Consider the following 18,182-nt stretch of genomic DNA (forward strand, 5'->3'; position numbering starts at 1 on the left):
CTTCAACCTCAGGAGGCTGAAGAAATTCGGCTTATCACCAAAAGCACTCACAAACTTTACAGATGCACAATCGAGAGCATCCTGTCGGCCTGGTACGGCAACTGCTCCGCCCACAACCATAAGGCAAAATACCTGCCCTCCAGGACACCTACACCACCCGATGTCACAGGAAGGCCATAAAGATCATCAAGGACAACAACGACCCGAGCCACTGCATGTTCACCCAGCTATCATCCAGAAGGCGAGGTCAGTACAGGTGCATCAAAGCAGGGACCGAGAGACTGCTGAACAGCTTCTATCTCAAGGCTATCAGACTGTTAAACAGCCACCACTAACATTGAGGGGCTGCAGCTGTAACAGTATAATTTTAAACCGTCCCCTCGCCCATACCCGGGCGCGAACCAGGGACCTTCTGCACACATCAACAACAGTCACCCTTGAAGCATCGTTACCCATCGCTCCACAAAAGCCACGGCCCTTGCAGAGCAAGGGGAACTAGTACTTCAAGGTTTCAGAGCAAGTGACGTAACCGATTGAAACGCTATTTAGCGCACACCGCTAACTAAGCTAGCCGTTTCACATCCGTTACACTCACCCCCCTTTTGACCTTCCTCCTTTTTCCGCAGCAACCAGTAATCCGGGTCACGGCACCAATGTAACAGTATAATTTTAAAGTCCCTCGCCCATACCCGGGCGCGAACCAGGGACCTTCACATCAACAACAGGCTACCCATCGCTCCAGACTGCAGAGCAAGGGGAACTAGCCAGGTTTCAGAGCAAGTGACGTAACCGATTGAAACGCATTGAGCGGGTTTCACATCCGTTACACTGCCAACATACTGACTCCACTCCAGCCACTTTAATATTGGAGAAATTGATGGAAAAAAATCTATCACTAGCCACTTTAAACAATGCCACTTAATATAATGTTTACATACCCTACATTACTCATCTCATATGTATATACTGTACTCTATACCATCTACTGCATCTTGCCATCTTTACGTAATACATGTATCACTAGCCACTTTAAACAATGCCACTTAATATAATGTTTACATACACTACATTACTCATCTCATATGTATATGTATATACTGTACTCTATCATCTACTGCATCTTTATGTAATACATGTATCACTAGCCACTTTAAACTATGCCACTTTGTTTTACATTACTCATCTCATATGTATATACTGTACTCGATACAATCTACTGCATCTTGCCTATGCCGTTCTGTACCATCACTCATTCATATATCTTTATGTACATATTCTTCATCCCTTTACACTTGTGTGTGTATAAGGTAGTTGTTGTGAAATTGTTATGTTAGATTACTCATTGGTTATTACTGCATTGTTGGAACTAGAAGCACAAGCATTTCGCTACACTCACATTCACATCTGCTAACCATGTGTATGTGACACATGAAATTGGATTTGATTTGATTTAGAGGGCAGAACCAAACTAATCAGATATAAGTACATAGCGGGTGAGGGCATTCACAGCCGACCGCTCAGACGGGTGAGGGCATACCAGCCAACCGTTTTTAAGTGGTCCTTCAAGACGGATTTAGAGACTAACCGTTTTTTTTAACATGGTCCGTAGTTTCTCTGGATTTAGCGACCAAGTTGACACACACACATGCACGCATCCATCTTTTCTTACCTCTTTGATGGTGTTCTTGTCATTGTATATATTGCCACTTTTCTCCACTAATTTAACCAGCAGATCTAAGAGAAAAGAATGGAGAGGGAGAGAAAGAAAGGAGGAGGATCTGGATGTGTTTGTTTTTTATGACCATGTTTTTCTTTCTGCTTGCATTCTGTATTTATATTTTGATGTGTGTTTTTTCTTTAATTTATGTAATTCAGGGCTCATCTGTAAAATAGACCTTGGTCCCAGTATGACTCCCTGATAAAATAAAAGTTTAAATTAATATATTTTTTTAAACATCAGCCAACATTCAACCAATAATGATTAGATATCACCGCAAAAATATATTCAACATATAAACATCATCTGGCTTGTTCATGTGAGAGGATCTGACCTCACACTGTCAAAGGCTGTATGGAGATCAGGAGTCACATTTTACATCAACCCTCTCGATCTCTCTTTCTCTCGCAGGTAGCCTAGTGGTTAGAGCATTGGGCCAGCATTGGGCCAGTAACCGAAAGGTTACTGGCCCAAAGCTGACAAGGTAAAAATCTGCCGTTCTGCCCCTGAGCAAGGCAGCACGCCGAAGATGAGGATGTCGATGAAGGTAGTCCCCCACACCTCACTGATTCAGAGGGGTTGGGTTAAATGCGGAGACACATTTCAGTTGAATCCATTCAGTTGTACAACTGACTAAGTATCTCTCTCATTCCCTCTCACTTTCTCTCGCCCTCAGTTTCTTCATCTCCCTCATTCTCTCTGACAACAGTGAGATCTCAAACCTTCAAAATACAATTACTCTCTATCATTATTTCATTTACTTGCAGAAATCAAACCTACTGTATGTTCTTTAGATGTAACCTAGGTTCAGGATCAGGAAACCATTAGTAACCATACCAGGGATGTGAGAACTGAGACTACCACACTGTTCCTACTCCACTGTCTTGTCTAACCCTGCACTTATAGCCGGTTATTATTCACACAACACCAGCTGGCATTGTGAAGAGAAACTTCAGAGGAGCGTCTAGGTGGGAAAGAGGAAATTCCACGTTCTCATAGTCTCTCTCCATTTCTTTATTCATCTCCTGAAAGCAGATACCCAGCTGGCGTGTTAAAGCCCCAACTGGTACACTGTCATGTACGTTACTTAGTGAACAGAATAGTAATCCACTTCTGAATCCTGATACCCAGGCATTCAGCCATAGAGAGAAAGGGAGGGTGACAGAGAGAGAATGACAGAGAGAGGGAGGAGGGTGTACCCGGCTCCACTAGGGAGCTTAGCCCACTCAGTTTTTGTTTTACGTCCCTATATAAAAAAAAATGCAAAAAAGTTCCAAATGATTGACTGACAGGTTGGTGAAAAATCTGTATCTCCCTGCACTGTGTCAGCACAATGGACAGTGTCAGCAGAATGGACAGAGTACGCTGCGGTGTGTAGGGGGTCTATGGAAAGCCACTGGGGCAGATTATGTATGATCCCTTTGCGTTTCAATAAAAGCTGTAAAAAAACGCTTCATCTGTGGTAGGCTAAGGGAATAAAGTGATACCGCTCCGCCTGTAATATTTGATTTATAAGGGCGGGGTCAAGTTTACCATTGAAGCAGCTTCAGTCAACTATGTCTCACACACCACACCACTACACAATTTATTTAGCTTCTTATCCAGCTGTAAAAAGCGTTAGTGTTCTTAGCCTTCACCTATTTAGCTAGCTCGAACCAGCTAATCTGCCACTGCCACGATGGATATCATAAATTGGCTGCGCCAAAGTACCCAAATAAAGCCAATGGAGAGCGATGAGCAGCAGTATCGAACCACCGAGGCCGCTGCCAAGCCCAGCAGCGATGATGTTAGCGAGCTCCAGCTAGCTCCGAGTGCAGAGCCTTCCCTCTCTTCCACAAATGCCGCCAGGATAATGGCTCCACTGCCGACTGTTCCTTGGAACAGAGGAGCAAGCCCAGGTTAGCCTATAATCCTACCATAGCCTAAGGTTTTCTATTTTAAAACGTTCATTTAATAGCAACTGGTTCACATGAGGAGAGTGGCTGGAATACTCGGTTATTGCAGATGCAACATATTGTTTCCCACGTCGAAAGTTCTGTGTCCAATGCTAACGCAAACAAGGCCTTCACCCATGTCGGGTATTCTAACTGGAAGCATGCTATTGATAGTACCAATGGATTCGCTGGGCACGCATCAAACAAAGAGCTTTTGAAATGCACTGCATTGTGAGTACTGTGATGTCAACACGTGTTAAGAAATCACATGTATGTGTTTCTGCGACTGTGGACATTATTGAGTGTCTTCAAACCAGCGACCACTAAGGGGGTATTAGACGCGATACAGTCAAGAGGAGAGGGGGGCAGTATACATTTTCTGTCCATGATGGAATATCCTCTCTGAATAGACAAGGAACTTGTCATGGTGTTTAGCGCCATACCCCACAATGTCACAAACATCACGCGATTTTCAAAATGAAATCATAGGGCTCATGAGTGAGATTGTCACTGATGAAGCTACATGCGATAACTCATTTTCCATTTTGACAAATGTGTTCCGTCAGCACAGAAGAAGCATGATACACCCGAGAAAAGCTCAACTACTCCAACTGGTATTTGAGGGGGATCTTTCAAGAAGATTTCGGGGAGAATGGAATGACCGATTACTCAGGAAGATCCACAGAGCATCAAGGAGGCAGAAACTGTTCTGAAAAGGTAAAACCAAATCTAGCTGGTTAGTTTTAATACAAATCGTTCTTTAGTGTGTGTAGGGTACTGTCCATGGTGCTGATAGAGCGCAGCGGAGATTTTGCGCCAACCTGTTACTTATTGGTCAAAAGCATTTTAACTTTAAATGTTCATTGTAGCGTGATATAAGCAGAATTCAATCTAATTCCAACGTAATATCCCAAATGATGCCCCAGGGTATAGCTATACAGATCGTATGTTTAATCAAATAACTAGACATTCTATTGGGGTTTTCTTGGTAGCCAATTGGTTTTCGTGGTACATGGAACTGTATATATTGGAAACCTGTTTATGGTAGTCTGGCCATTGCTTACTTGATTACGTGTGTCGAATTTGATTTACAGAAGTGTGTTTTGCCGTATCACAACGTGTCACTGAACTCATGAGCGAACGGCATTATATTGCATGTTTGAAGCCGGCCATTATAGCCCTATTTATTTGGGAAGACAACTGTGCATGGCTGCATTCCACTGTAATAGGTTGTAGGCTGTTTTGGTTATTTGGATCTCCATTCGCATTTTGTTTACTGCATTTGTTTACTGTTAATGTAACTAGCCTAAATATAGATTGTGTCATACCTTTATCGATCTGACATTTTGTTTTACTAGGCCTACTACTACTTGGTACCGCTGTTTTGTTCAGTTCGCATTCATTTGTTCGTTCACATTCGCAGTTGTGTAGGTATTCTAAGTCAAACTGCTATTCAGTATTTTTGTTTGCATGCATGAATAACTAGGCTACTACCTTCAGCGTTTCTTTTCCATTATTTTGGTAAGACAGCTATTACAAACAGCCTATCTATCTTGTAGCCTGTCTTTTTTACCAAAACAGCCTTACTTTAGTGTGTACGGCACAAGGCACTGTCCATTGTTCTGATACAGCGCAGCGGAGATTTCGTGACAACCTGACTGTCACTTCAAAAGCACTCCATTATCTTGGAGTCTGGGCATTTGAACTATAGGTTTATTGTAGTATAACGTGATATAAGCAGGATTCAATATAATTCCAATGCAAGAACCCCCAAAATGTTGCTCCCACGCCAATTTCAATTGCCCCTAGTTACTTTATCCTGGACCCAGATATACAGTACCAGTCAAAAGTTTAGTTTGACTATTTTTCTACATCGTAGAATAATAGTGAAGACATCACAAAACTATGAAATATCACATATGGAATCATGTAGTAACCAAAAAAAGTGTTAAACAAACCAAAATAGATTTTAGATTCTTAAAAGTAGCCACCCTTTGCCTTGATGACAGCTTTGCACACTCTTGGCATTCTCTCAACCAGCTTCACCTGGAATGCTATTCCAACAGTCTTGAAGGAGTTCCCACCTATGCTGAGCACTTGTTGGCTGCTTTTCCTTCACTCTGCGTTCCAACTCATCCCAAACCATCTCAATTGGGTTGAGGTCGGGTGATTGTGGAGGCCAGGTCATCTGAAGCAGCACTCCATCACTCTCTTTCTTGGTCAAATAGCCCTTACACAGCCTGGAGGTGTGTTGGGTCATTGTCCTGTTGAAAAACGAATGATCGTCCCACTTAGCGCAAACCAGATGGGATGGCGTATCGCTTCAGAATGTTGTGGTTACCATGCTGGTAACCAGCATGGTAACCAGCATCTCTAAGTGTGCTTTGAATTCTAAATAAATCACAGACAGTGTCACCAGCAAAGCACCCCCACACCATCACACCTCCTCCTCCGTGCTTCACGGTGGGAACTACACATATGGAGATCATCCGTTCAGCTACTCTGCATCTCACAAAGACGTGGCACACACAAGTCTCTTCTTCTTATTGGCGTCCTTTAGTAGTGGTTTCTTCGCAGCAGTTCAACCATGAAGCCTGATTCATGCAGTGTCCTCTGAACAGTTGATGTTGAGGTGTGACTGTTACTTGTGACTGTTACTTGAACTCTATGAAGCATTTATTTGGGCTGCAATTCTGAGGCTGGTAACTTTAATGAATATATCCTCTGCCGCAGAGGTAACTCTGGTTCTTCCTTTCCTGTGGCGGTCCTCATGAGAGCCAGTTTCATCATAGCGCTTGGTGGTTTTTGCGACTGCACTTGAAGAAACTTTCAAAGTTCTTGAAATGTTCCGGATTGACTGACCTCCATGTCTTAAAATAATGATGGACTGTCATTTCTCTTTGCTTATTTGAGCTGTTCTTGCCATAATATGGACTTGGCCTGTTCTGGACTACAGTGGAATATTGTCCACTCACTACTTAAAGATGCTCTATGCAGAAATCCCTCTGCAAATGGGTGAAAGCCTAGGTATTTATAATGGGATTTACATAGTGGCTACACACACCTGGCTAGGTCAGAATGAGCTCAATATGATCAAAGCACTGCTGTAAAAAAGCAGCGTTGTCCGATTATGCTAGTTTTTTTTTACTATGGCACCCTATTCCCTTTATATAGTACACTACTTTTGACCACATGGATGCATCGAGACTGACCTTTGGGGAAGGGGTTGGGCTGGACGGTGTGGAGGAAGGACTGGACGACCTCGGACATGAAGCCTGCGTCTGCTCCTGGGATTGACTGGTACTGTGTTTGGATCAGGTTCAAGGGAGAGACTCCCTTAGGACAGGTGGCAGGGAGAGGCAGGGCCAAGCTGGACCCCAGCAACAGAGCCCCGATCCAGGCCAACACCACCCCGGCGCAGCCCCCCATCCTCCAAACACTCCTACATGCTCCCATCACTGCAACTAGAGATAGGGCTGGAAGGTGGGCTAGGGTAAGGCTGCAGAATGTAGAGTGGCACTATCTCTGTATTGATGGGCCTGCAAACACAAAAGAAGAGACACTAGGGTGGGAGTGGAAACACACAAGTAAAGAGAATGTTGTGAAAGGGTGCAGGCCCTGGAAAGTAAATGCATACATATTGTAATTGTAAGAAAACTAGCATTGAGGGAAACCATAAATGTGACCACAAGTGAAGCAGGTTTCTAGTTCTGGTGACTTGTATTGATATGCGATATCGTGTCTTTCTGTTGCAAAACTATTGTTTTATAAAAATGTAAATTGTTAACCCCATATTAAGGTGTAGGACGTTCATTGTTTAATAATAAAAAAATTAGCAGGTTTCGCTCCATCAGATGGCATAATCTGTCCATCCACAATTCACCTGTGGGAACATGGCGGCTTTCACCAGACAACAGAAAGAGCTGGCCGCTACTATCCGATAGATTGTTCGTAAGGACATTATCTCTGCCCTCGATTTGCAATTAAAACGGGTAAATGAATCACTCGCATTGCTCTCTTCTAAAGTGGATGCCTATTTAACTAAAGGTGTGAAAAAAAAGAAGAAAAAAAGTTTGTTGATGATGTTGACAGCAAGGAATTTGACGCTCTCAACCAGCTCCACTACAACCCCATCGATAAGAATGGGGGCGTGCTCGGTCCACCTTTTCCTGTAGTCCACGATAATCTCCTTTGTCTTGATCACAGTGGGGGAGAGGTTGTTGTCCTGGCACCACATTGCCAGGTGTCTAATCTCCTCCCTATAGGCTGTCTCATCATTGTTGGTGATCAGGCCTACCACCATTGTGTTGTCTCCAAACTTAATGATGGTGCTGGAGTCGTGCTTGGCCATGCAGTCATGGGTGAACAGGGAGTACAGTAGGGGACTAAGCATGCGTGGTGGGTGGTGGGGGGATCAGCGTGGCAGAGGATCAGCGTGGCAGATGTGTTGTTGCCTACCCTTACCATTCCAGAGATCAAGTTGAACGCTGATCTGTAATCAATTAACAGCATTCTCACGTAGGTGTTCCTTTTGTCCAGGTGAGAAAGGGCAGTGTTGAGTGCAATAAAGATTCCATCATCTGTGGATCTGTTGGGGAAGGATGCAAATTGGAGTCGGTCTAGAGTTTCTTGGATAATGGTGTTGAGGTGAGTCATGACCAGCCTTTCAAAGCACTTCATGGCTACAGACGTGAGTGCTACGGGCCGGTAGTCATTTAGGCGGGTTACCTAAGTGTTGTTGGGCACAGGGACTATGGGGGTCTGCTTGAAACATGTATGTATTACAGACTCAGACAGGGAGAGGTTGAAAATGTCAGTGAAGGCACTTGCCAGTTGGTCAGTGCATTCTCGGAGTACACGTCCTGGTAATCTGTTTGGCCCTGCAGCCTTGTGAATGTTGACCTGTTTAAAGGTCTTACTCACATTGACTGTGGAGAGCGTGATCACACAATCATCCGGAACAGCTGCTCTCATGCATATTTCAGTTTTAACTTGCCTCGAAGCGAGCATAGAAGTAATATAGCTTGTCTGGTAGGCTCGTGTCACTGGGCTGCTCTCAGCTGTGCTTCCCTTTGTAGTCTGTAATAGTTTGCAAGCCCTGCCACATCTGCCGAGCGTCGGAGCCAGTGTCGTACTATTCGAACTTAGTCCTGTATTGACGCTTTGCCAGTGTGATGATTCATCGGAGGGCATAGCAGGATTTCTTATAAGCTTCCGGGTCCCGCACCTTGAAAGTGGCAGCTCTACCCGTTAGCTCAGTGCAAATGTTGCCTGTAATCCATATCTTCTGGTTGGGGTATGTACGTACAGTCACTGTAGGAACAACGTCATCAATGCACTTATTGATGAAGCCAGTGACTGATGTGATGTACTCCTTAGTGCCATCGGAGGAATCCCAGAACCTATTCCAGTCTGTGCTAGCAAATCGGTCCTGTAGCTTAGCATCTGCTTCATCTGACCACTTTTTTTATTGACCGAGTCACTGGTGCCTCCTGATAAAACTTTTGCTTGTAAGCAGGAATCAGGAGGATAGAATTATGGTCAGATTTGCCAAATGGAGGGCAAGGGAGAGCTTTGTACGTGTCTCTGTGTGTGGAGTAAAGGTGGTCTAGAGTTAATTTCCCACTATTTTCACATTTAACATAATGGTAGAAATGAGGTAAAAGGGATTAAAGTTTCCCTGCATTAAAGTCCCCGGCCACTAAGAGTGCAGCCTCTAGATGAGCGTTTTTCTGTTTACTTTTGGCCGTATACAGCTCATTGAGTGCGGTCTTAGTGCCAGCATCAGTTTGTGGTGGTAAATAGACAGCCACGAAGAATTTAGATGAAAACTCTCTTGGAAGATAGAGTATCTCATGATAAGCTGTAGATGAAACTATCTCAGGCGAGCAAAACCTTGAGACTTCCTTAGATTTCGTGCACCAGCTGTTGTTTACAAATATACATAGACCTCCACCCCTTGCCTTACCAGAGGCTGCTGTTCTATCCTGCCGATACAGTTTATAACCCGCTAGCTGTACGTTATTCATGTCGTCGTTCAGCCATGACTCGGTGAAACATAAGATATTACCATTTTTAATGTCCCGTTGTTAGGATATACGTGCTTGTAGTTTGTCCACTTTATTATCCAGCGATTGTGCGTTGGCCAATAGCACCGATGGCAAAGGCAGATTAGCCTCTCGTCGCGGGATCCTCGCAAAGCACGCCGATCTCCTTCTGCAATACCCCCGTCTCTTTCTCCTGCTAATGACGGGGATGAGGGCCTCTCATCCAGCTCGTTAAAGAAAAATTCTTTGTCCAGTTCAAGATGAGTAATCGCTGTTCTGATGTCCAGAAGCTCTTTTCGGTAATAAGAGGCGGTAGCAGCAACATTATGTACAAAATGAAAAAAAAAAGTTACAAAATGACAAAGAAAGTAAAAAAAAAAAGCATGGTTAAGAGCCCATAAAACAGCAGCCATCCCCTCCGGCACCAGAGATAAATATGGTGTTTCCTATAGCCCTGGAAGTGGTGGTCTTCACTGATATGTCCCTTAAAAAATGTAAACTACACTTTGGTCCTATTATTGCTCACACAATCTCTGGGAATCGAAATGGCATACCCACACTCCAATATTTCACAATAATGTCTTGCAATCCTGGAGGGTGTCTTTTTGCATTCCCCCAATGGTCCAAATGTGGAATCCGTACCCTTGCCAATATCATGGAAGTAATGGTTTGAGTACATTCAAAGATTTGAAAGACATACAGTACCAGTTAACTCCTTTTTTCTATATTTACAACTTAGGTCAGCAATGTTGGCCTATGGAGTCCATTGGGAAGCTCAACTACCATCCAATGATGGGATTTATAAATAAATTATCTAGGCTCCCAACAGGACTGATCTCTGTAATATCTAAACAACTTATGGAAAGCTTATATTCTGAGCTAGCCATTAAAAAAGTATGGTCCACAGTTCTAAGTGAATCTGAATAACCCTTTAATTGGAACAAAATATGGAAAAATATGACCTTGTTATCCCGTAATCCAAACTATCAATTTATACATTAAGTTTGTTCAAACTGTATAAAACAAAGGAAACGTTTTATGATGAAATTGTCCCCAACTCCCAAATGTTTACTGTGTCCAATAAATCATGTAGGCACTTTCCGTCATATGATGTAGGAGTGCCCTGCAGTTAAATGCTTCTGGGACAAAGTTACAAAATGAATTTCAAAGTGCAGAAATGTAAATATTCAATGCTTTGCATCTACTATGTTAACAATGATAGTTCATTGAATCTCTCAATTAATCAGAGACCATTACTGCTGCCAGGCAGCACTGCAGCAAGAAAAATATGTTGGCTCTTAGATGGCAATCACCTCACTCTCTCTCTCAATTTGCCAGTGGATACAGCTACTATTAGAAGTTATAAAATCAGAATTATCGACAGTGACAATTCATGGTGCAACGTTAACAGTGAAGAGGCGACTCCGGGATGCTGGCCTTCTAGGCAGAGTTACTCTGTCCATTGTCTGTCTTCTTTTGTGTTCTTAATCATTTCCTTTTATTGGCCAGTCTGAGATGTGGCTTTTTCTTTGCAACTCTGCCTAGAAGGCCAGCATCCCAGAGTCACCTTCACTGTTGACGTTGACACTGCTGTTTTGCGGGTACTATTTAATGAAGCTGCCAGTTGAGGACTTGTGAGGCGTCTGTTTCTCGAACTAGTCACTCTAATGTACTTGTCCTCTTGCTCAGTTGTGCACCGGGGCCTCCCACTCCTCTTTCTATTCTGGTTAGAGACAGTTTGCGCTGATCTGTGAAGGGAGTAGTACACAGCGTTGTACCAGATCTTCAGGTTCTTGGCAATTTCTCACATGGAATGGCCTTCATTTCTCAGATCAAGAATAAACTGACGAGTTTCAGAAGAAAGTCCTTTGTTTCTGGCCATTTTGAGCCTGTAATCGAACCCACAAAGGCTGATGCTCCAGATACTCAACTAGTCTAAAGAGGGCCAGTTGTAATTGCTTCTTTAAATCAGCACAACAGTTTTCAGCTGTGCTAACATAATTGCAAAAGGGTTTTCTAATGATCAATTAGCCTTTTAAAATGATAAACTTGGATTAGATAACACGAAGTGCCATTGGAACACAGGAGTGATGGTTGCTGATAAATGGGCCTCTGTACGCCTATGTAGATATTCCATTTTAACAAATCTGCTGTTTCCAGCTACAAGTCTTTTAAAACATTAACAATGTCTACACTGTAGTTCTGATCAATTTGATGTTATTTTAGTGGACAAAAAGTGCTTTTCTTTCAAAAACAAGGACATTTCTAAGTGACCCCAAACTTTTGAACGGTAGAGTATATCAGCGGAGTAGGAAGGAGAGGACCATCCTCCTCAGTGAAATTTCTTTAAAATAGTGAAACAAAGTTATTTTTCGATAAAACTATGCTAAATATATTCATATGTCACCAAATAATTGATTAAAATATACTGTTTGCAATGAAGGTCTACAGTAACTTCAACAGCACTGTCTGGGCTAGCACCATGGTGTAGCCGGAGGACAGCTAGCTTCCGTCCTCCTATGACTACATTGACTTCAATACAAAATCTAGGAGGCTGGTAGGCCTCACACCCTTCCATAGACATACATGGTAATTATGACCACTTACGGAGGACGTCCTCCAACCAATCAAAGCGTTTGCAATATGAACTGACATGTCCATCCAATCATAGGTGTAGGATCAGAGAATGAACGTAGTGTGTTGTATTGGGATTGTGCCACAGAGCGTTATAGGGGTTCCATTGTTGAAGAACCCCTTTCATTCTCTGGGGTACACGGAAAAGGTGCAAATTAAAAGCGAGGGTCGACCTGAGATCAGTTTCATGAAGAAGGATGAAAATGGTGAGGGCAATCAATACCAAACTGGTATCAAATGTATAGCTGGTTAACAGGGAGCCTATCATCAAGCCACCTGTAATTGCGCATTACGATGCTTTACATCTTTAATGGGATGTCAAACAATTCCAAATGATTTGATAGCTTCCATCGCATTATCCATTAAAAGTTAGATTAGAGAGGTTGACGCAGCACATTTTTTGCATGCTCTCAAGTAGGCTTTGCACTTTACTCCGGTATTTATTTAGCAAAGATCATAACACATAATCACTCCGGACAGACACAAGCAATGTCTATGTATCTGGGTAGAGGAAATCCTCCTAATCTAGTCTAAATATAATTTATATGAACAAATATCAGGTAGCTATAGTTTGAGAGAGTTTTCTTCCCCCCCAGGGCCAGGAGTTTTTTTTAAACCATGATTATGAAAAATTGGTTCCATCATAGCCCATAGAAAACCTTTTTTCCAACTGATTAATCACTGTCATACCTTATATCATAGTTTTCCTAGTTTGGTTAACATATAAGTAGAATCCCCAGGGGGTAAAAATTGCCCCGCCGTTCTGCGACCTATGGTGCCACCAGTCTGCTTGCAGTTGTCAGTTATTGTCAGGTATGTGGATGATCAGGGCTTTATTCAGGAACGTTTCTTGGGCTACTTTGTGCCAAGTGGGCAAGATGCGCAGTCTGTTTGACTTCATGAATTTTGAGATGTCTTGAGTTTAACTTCATAGAGAAACTTGTTGTTCAAACCTACGATGGCGCAGCTGTAAAGGAATGTAGCTGTAAATACAAATAGCAGATAAGTCCCCTCATGTTCCCTGATAAAGGGGTGACTACTCCACTCCGATACCATTGTCAACTTTCTTCTGACACGAACTAAAGCACGACGTCTCATCCACTGGCACATTGAATGTTTCCCTTCAAAGCACTGTGAGTACCCCTATCAATTTTCTCTCATTACTATATGTAGAATCAATCACATTATTGCACATAAACAATTTTACTCCTTGCTTTGACTAACTCATTCTTAGCTCTTTTGTCTGTGTAGTGTCTTTGCAGTCAAATCCTGTCCTGCACTGGTCAAGCCTCTGAACATCTCAACTCATGCCTCACACCTTCACGGCTGTGATCCCTTTCCAACACTGTAAGTAGCCCTCTCATCCCCCATAATATTGTGCTATAAATGTTTTTATTAAATGCTTTAGGTTAAAATAATTTGTCTTTGATGATTTTTGAAGCACACTTTGTGGTCTCTGTGCGTTCCGCGCCTATACCGTGAGCCTCCCAGCCTCCACGGATTTTATATATATATATACTGAATGTCTAAAATACTGCTCTTTCCATGACAGACTGACAAGGTGAAAGCTATGATCCCTTATTGAGCCACTTCAGTCAGTGTAGATGAAGGGGAGGAGACTGGTTAAAGGATTTTTAAGCCTCGAGACAATTGAGACATGGATTGTGTATGTGTGCCATTCAGACGGTGAATGGGCAAGACAAAAGATTGAAGTGCCTTTGAACAGGGTAGGGTAGTAGGTTCCAGGTGCACCGGTTTTGTCAAGAACTGCAAAAAACAACATCTCAACAGTTTCCCATGTGTATCAACAATGGTCCACCACCCAAAGGACATCCAGCAAACTTAGCACAACTGTGGGAAGTCAACATGGGTCCCTGTGGAATGCTTTCGTCACCTTGTAGAGTCCATGCCAAGACAAATTGAGGCTGTTTTGAGGGCAAAAGGGAAGAATGTTTTGTACACTCAGTGCTATTTTCATATTTTTTACTTTCTTTGCTTTTGTGCCCACAGGTAAGGGGTGCTGGTGATCAACTTCTGATAAACGTGTCCTACCTTTGTTCATGTGTAAAGTATTTCCATGTTGTGCGACACACATTGGCATCATACTTCCCTGTTTATCTATAAACATTGGCAAAGCATCCTTCTAGAGTGCATAGTTCTGTCTTAGGCTATACCACTGAAGTTTATCAACCTCTATACACACTTGAGCTTTGATCAATCAACCACCAACACAGCTATCATTATCAATAACTTGAATCTAGTCATTTCACATTTGCTGTTCCGATCAATAAAAAAAAGAAGAGAGATCACCAAAAACAAGAAAAACTTTCCATAACGCAACACCACACAGTGAGTGTTGATAGTCTGTTTATAGAAAAACAGACTATCAACACTCACTACTGCATAACAGTTCATCATAAACAGCTACCTGCATCACTACGGTTTGTTTCGTTTTAACCAGACAGCCAGAGGTGAAATATGGGAGGGGGAAACCAGGCACTGATCTGCTTACTAAGACTGTGACAGAATAGTTAAAGGTTCAATAAAAATAAAATACCGGTATTCTCTATATAAAGTAAAGAAAAGCTTTTACGAGGATTTGATAAACTCAAACAAAGTATTGCAATGTCACATGCAATTTGATTGTCCAATAAGTTTCAGTATGTTATATTTATTTACTCATGTGCCTCTGAAAGGCAAATACTAGGACAACGGAGAAAGAAATAAAATATATAATTAAGTACAGACTAAAAAGCACTCACTCACTTCCCACAGTGTAAACAGAGTTCTGTTGCGAGTAGAGCAGAGAGTGAGCAGGCTTCTTTGTACACAGTCCTATTGGGACAGACAGAACACAGTCAACAAGTCCTGGAGTACAACTCCAACACTCTCGCACTACTGCTGCTTCAACTGTATACAACCACCCTAAAAGCTCCTCTACAGGAAATAGGCTCTATAGTGGCTTAATCAATTACAACAGCAGACGTGTGTATCTTGTACAGCTAACTCAACACTTTTAACTACTATGAGTGCCTCTGGAGGCTAACTGCAGAGCTGTTAGCCTACTTCTCCTGTACCTGTTTGAGGCTCTGGAAGTGTGTGGAGGAGTAGAGGAGACATAACAAGAGAGTGAGAGAGACGGGGGGAGAGAGTCAGGAGAAGAGTGTGAGAGAATAGGAAAGAATGTAGAGTGTGTTGGAGGCCATAGAGGAGAAAGATATCGGAGAGGTGAGAGGAAAAAAATGGGGGGGGGGCATTAAACAGTACTTTACCTGTTGTTCCTTGAGTCGAGACAGGAAAGAGGTGAAGCAGGAGAGTGAAGTATATATTCCAGGTGAGTTTGAGTGTGTCCTCCTCCTGGACAGGTGTGTCACCAATCTGCAAAGCACAGGTGTGTGTGTGTGTCCGGTCTCTACCCTGGTTCCACTAGTGTATGTGTTTGCAGGTGTGTCTCCGCTCTACACAGCACAGATGTGTGAGGGAGTGTGTTTAGTCCCTTCCTTGAGAAACCTGATAGGCAGTCAAATTAATAGCAGCAATAGTAGACCCTATCTGCGAAATACTGACAATAGAGGGATGGAAGAAGGGATTGGGGATGGAGAACGGGAGGGTCTTAACTGGATGAAAGAGACAGTCGGGAGTGAGAGAGCTGGCGGGTGTTTGCTTTTTAGCAGTGAAAGGCTACTACAGTATACATTGACCACAAACCCAAGTGGACGATGGAACATCGCCAGGAAATGTCAACTATAGCCCAACAAAGTTCAAATAGACTAAGTTGGAAAATGTGAACGTTACTCAGCCATCACTGTCATTTACCGGACATATTAATAGATAAAGTATTTTCTAATATTTTAAGAAGGCTGGCCACATTAATTATAACAAACAGGTAACTGCTCAAACAAAGGAAACACCAACAAAGTGTGTTATTAGGGCGTTGGGCCACCACAAGCCCTCAGAGCAGCTTCTATGCGCCTTGGCATAAATTCTACAAGTGCCTAGAACTCTTGAGGGGATGCGACACCATTCTTCCACAATAAATTCCATAATTTGGGGTTTTGTTGATGGTGGTGGAAATGCTGTCTCAGGCACCAATCCAGAAACTCCCATAAATGTTCAATTGGGTTGAGCTGGTGAATGAGACACACCCTAAAAAAAGACCATTATAAATGTTATACATGCTTATGCTTGAATGCCTACTTTAAATAGTTATCTAATGAATGAATGCTTTTTCATGAGTTATTTTTACCCATTCATTCAACGGTGGTTCATCATGAAGAGCCTTCGGTAATATTGATGTGCTTGTCCCATTTTAGGTTGGCTTGGAAAGTTAAAAAAAGAAAAAGTCTTGATCACATAAAAGCCCTCAGCGTCAAAATAACAGGCCCCGACTGGAATATAAGAGCTTATAACCACCATATAACCAATAGATCAGGGCAATAAAATAATGTTTTAAAACAGAACATGATAGTTTTGTTTGAACAGGAGTTATGCGTGTTTAGTGTCATTTTTAGAGCATCCTTACCTGAGGATATGTGACCCAGATGACAGGACACGCTTACCATCAAGATGGAGGCTGCATCAAATACAGACATACGGTTGGACACTTCTGTCATACCAAGTAGAAAAGCTAGATCATTTCTTGCCATTTAACATTACATTTCCCTTCATTCAAAGGCAGACAAAACAAATGTATACAGTCCAGTCTACATTACGTGTGACATATTCTATCACACAGGCCTATTTTGCATGTTGTAAGATTGACTGCAATCCAAAGTGAACATGTTATCTTCTGTCATCGGGCCAGAGAGAGGTGGTACTGTACATTTGCATAGCACAAGAGAAACATACTTTCCATTATTCAAATTTCCCTGTTTAAACTCAGGTGTATAAAAGGCATTTTACTGTAGAAAACAGAATGGAGCTTACCAGAGAGCTGAAATGTTTATCTCAGACTGTTTCTCCTACACATCCCTGGGATGTTCCCTCAGATAGATGGTTAGCTGGCACTGATCTATTTTTGGTTCTCAAAGTCTAGTTTTAATTTAAGCTGTATTTTAAATAAGTCTTAATAGCAGAGTAGCTTACCACTTCCTGGCAAACATAAACACTGACCTATCCCCTGGATGTGAGCCACGACCTCCAACTCTCCTCCATCTCTAAACCAAATCGTATTGGTCACATGCGTGTTTAGCAATGTTATTGCAGGTGTAGTGAAATGCTTGTGTTTCTAGCTCCAACAGTATCCTGCGTCTTGAAGTTCACCACCCATGTCGTCTGTTAAATCAGTCTATCGCTCTACCTGAGCCGACCCCGATAGCCCATTTACAGAATCTCCCATCCGCCGCTGCTGCTGAACTTACCAGCTGCTGCTGAACTGACCCTACCGCCTAAAAAACACACAGGCCCTGTCCAGAAACAATCCCCCTTGCCCAATGGCAACTTTCACCTGTGCTAAATTCTCCCACCCTGCCCCCGCACTCTTGTGGATCTTAAAAGTTTGGGATTCAATACAAGTGAAAGTTGCCCATAGGAACAGATCCAGGATCTGTGCATTTTTCCCCAATCCAAACATGAACCATTAGGGGTTTAAAACCAAAACTGACTGATCAATGTCTAGGAGTTTCATTGCATGGAATGTGGTATGACGTGGCAGATCTCTGGGTTGGCTTGTTCCTAAGAAAGATGGCAGCACTGTCACTGTCTGGTCTGCATCATAAGCACAGGTGATGTACAGTGTGTACAAAACATTAGGAACACCTGCGCTTTCCATGACAGACTGATCAAGTGAAAGCTATGATCCTTTATTGATGTCACCTGTGAAAACCAATCAGTGTAGATGAAGGGGAGGAG

At 42.6% G+C, this 18,182-nt stretch overlaps 2 protein-coding genes across 5 annotated transcripts in view; both read right to left on the minus strand.

Moving 5' to 3' along the window:
* The window catches only part of LOC118402266 (prominin-1-A-like), a 37,802-nt gene extending 22,030 nt beyond the window's left edge, over positions 1-15,772 (minus strand). Inside the window, exons 1-4 of one of the 3 annotated variants that reach the window (XM_052478374.1) lie at positions 15,605-15,772; positions 15,099-15,167; positions 6,864-7,190; positions 1,670-1,734 (exon numbers count right to left, since the gene is read on the minus strand). In XM_052478374.1, the coding sequence (XP_052334334.1) occupies positions 1,670-1,734; positions 6,864-7,107 (309 nt within the window). In that variant the 5' untranslated portion in view covers positions 7,108-7,190; positions 15,099-15,167; positions 15,605-15,772. Of the gene's footprint in view, positions 1-1,669; positions 1,735-6,863; positions 7,191-15,094; positions 15,168-15,604 lie in introns of all 3 variants that reach the window. The other 2 variants (XM_052478377.1, XM_052478367.1) reach the window with 2 other exon arrangements.
* sufu (suppressor of fused homolog (Drosophila)) overlaps positions 1-18,182 on the minus strand; it is a 455,419-nt gene that overhangs the window by 256,982 nt on the left and 180,255 nt on the right. The window lies entirely within an intron of this gene.

Source organism: Oncorhynchus keta, chromosome 2, assembly GCF_023373465.1.
Source record: "Oncorhynchus keta strain PuntledgeMale-10-30-2019 chromosome 2, Oket_V2, whole genome shotgun sequence".
Lineage (NCBI taxonomy): Eukaryota > Metazoa > Chordata > Actinopteri > Salmoniformes > Salmonidae > Oncorhynchus > Oncorhynchus keta.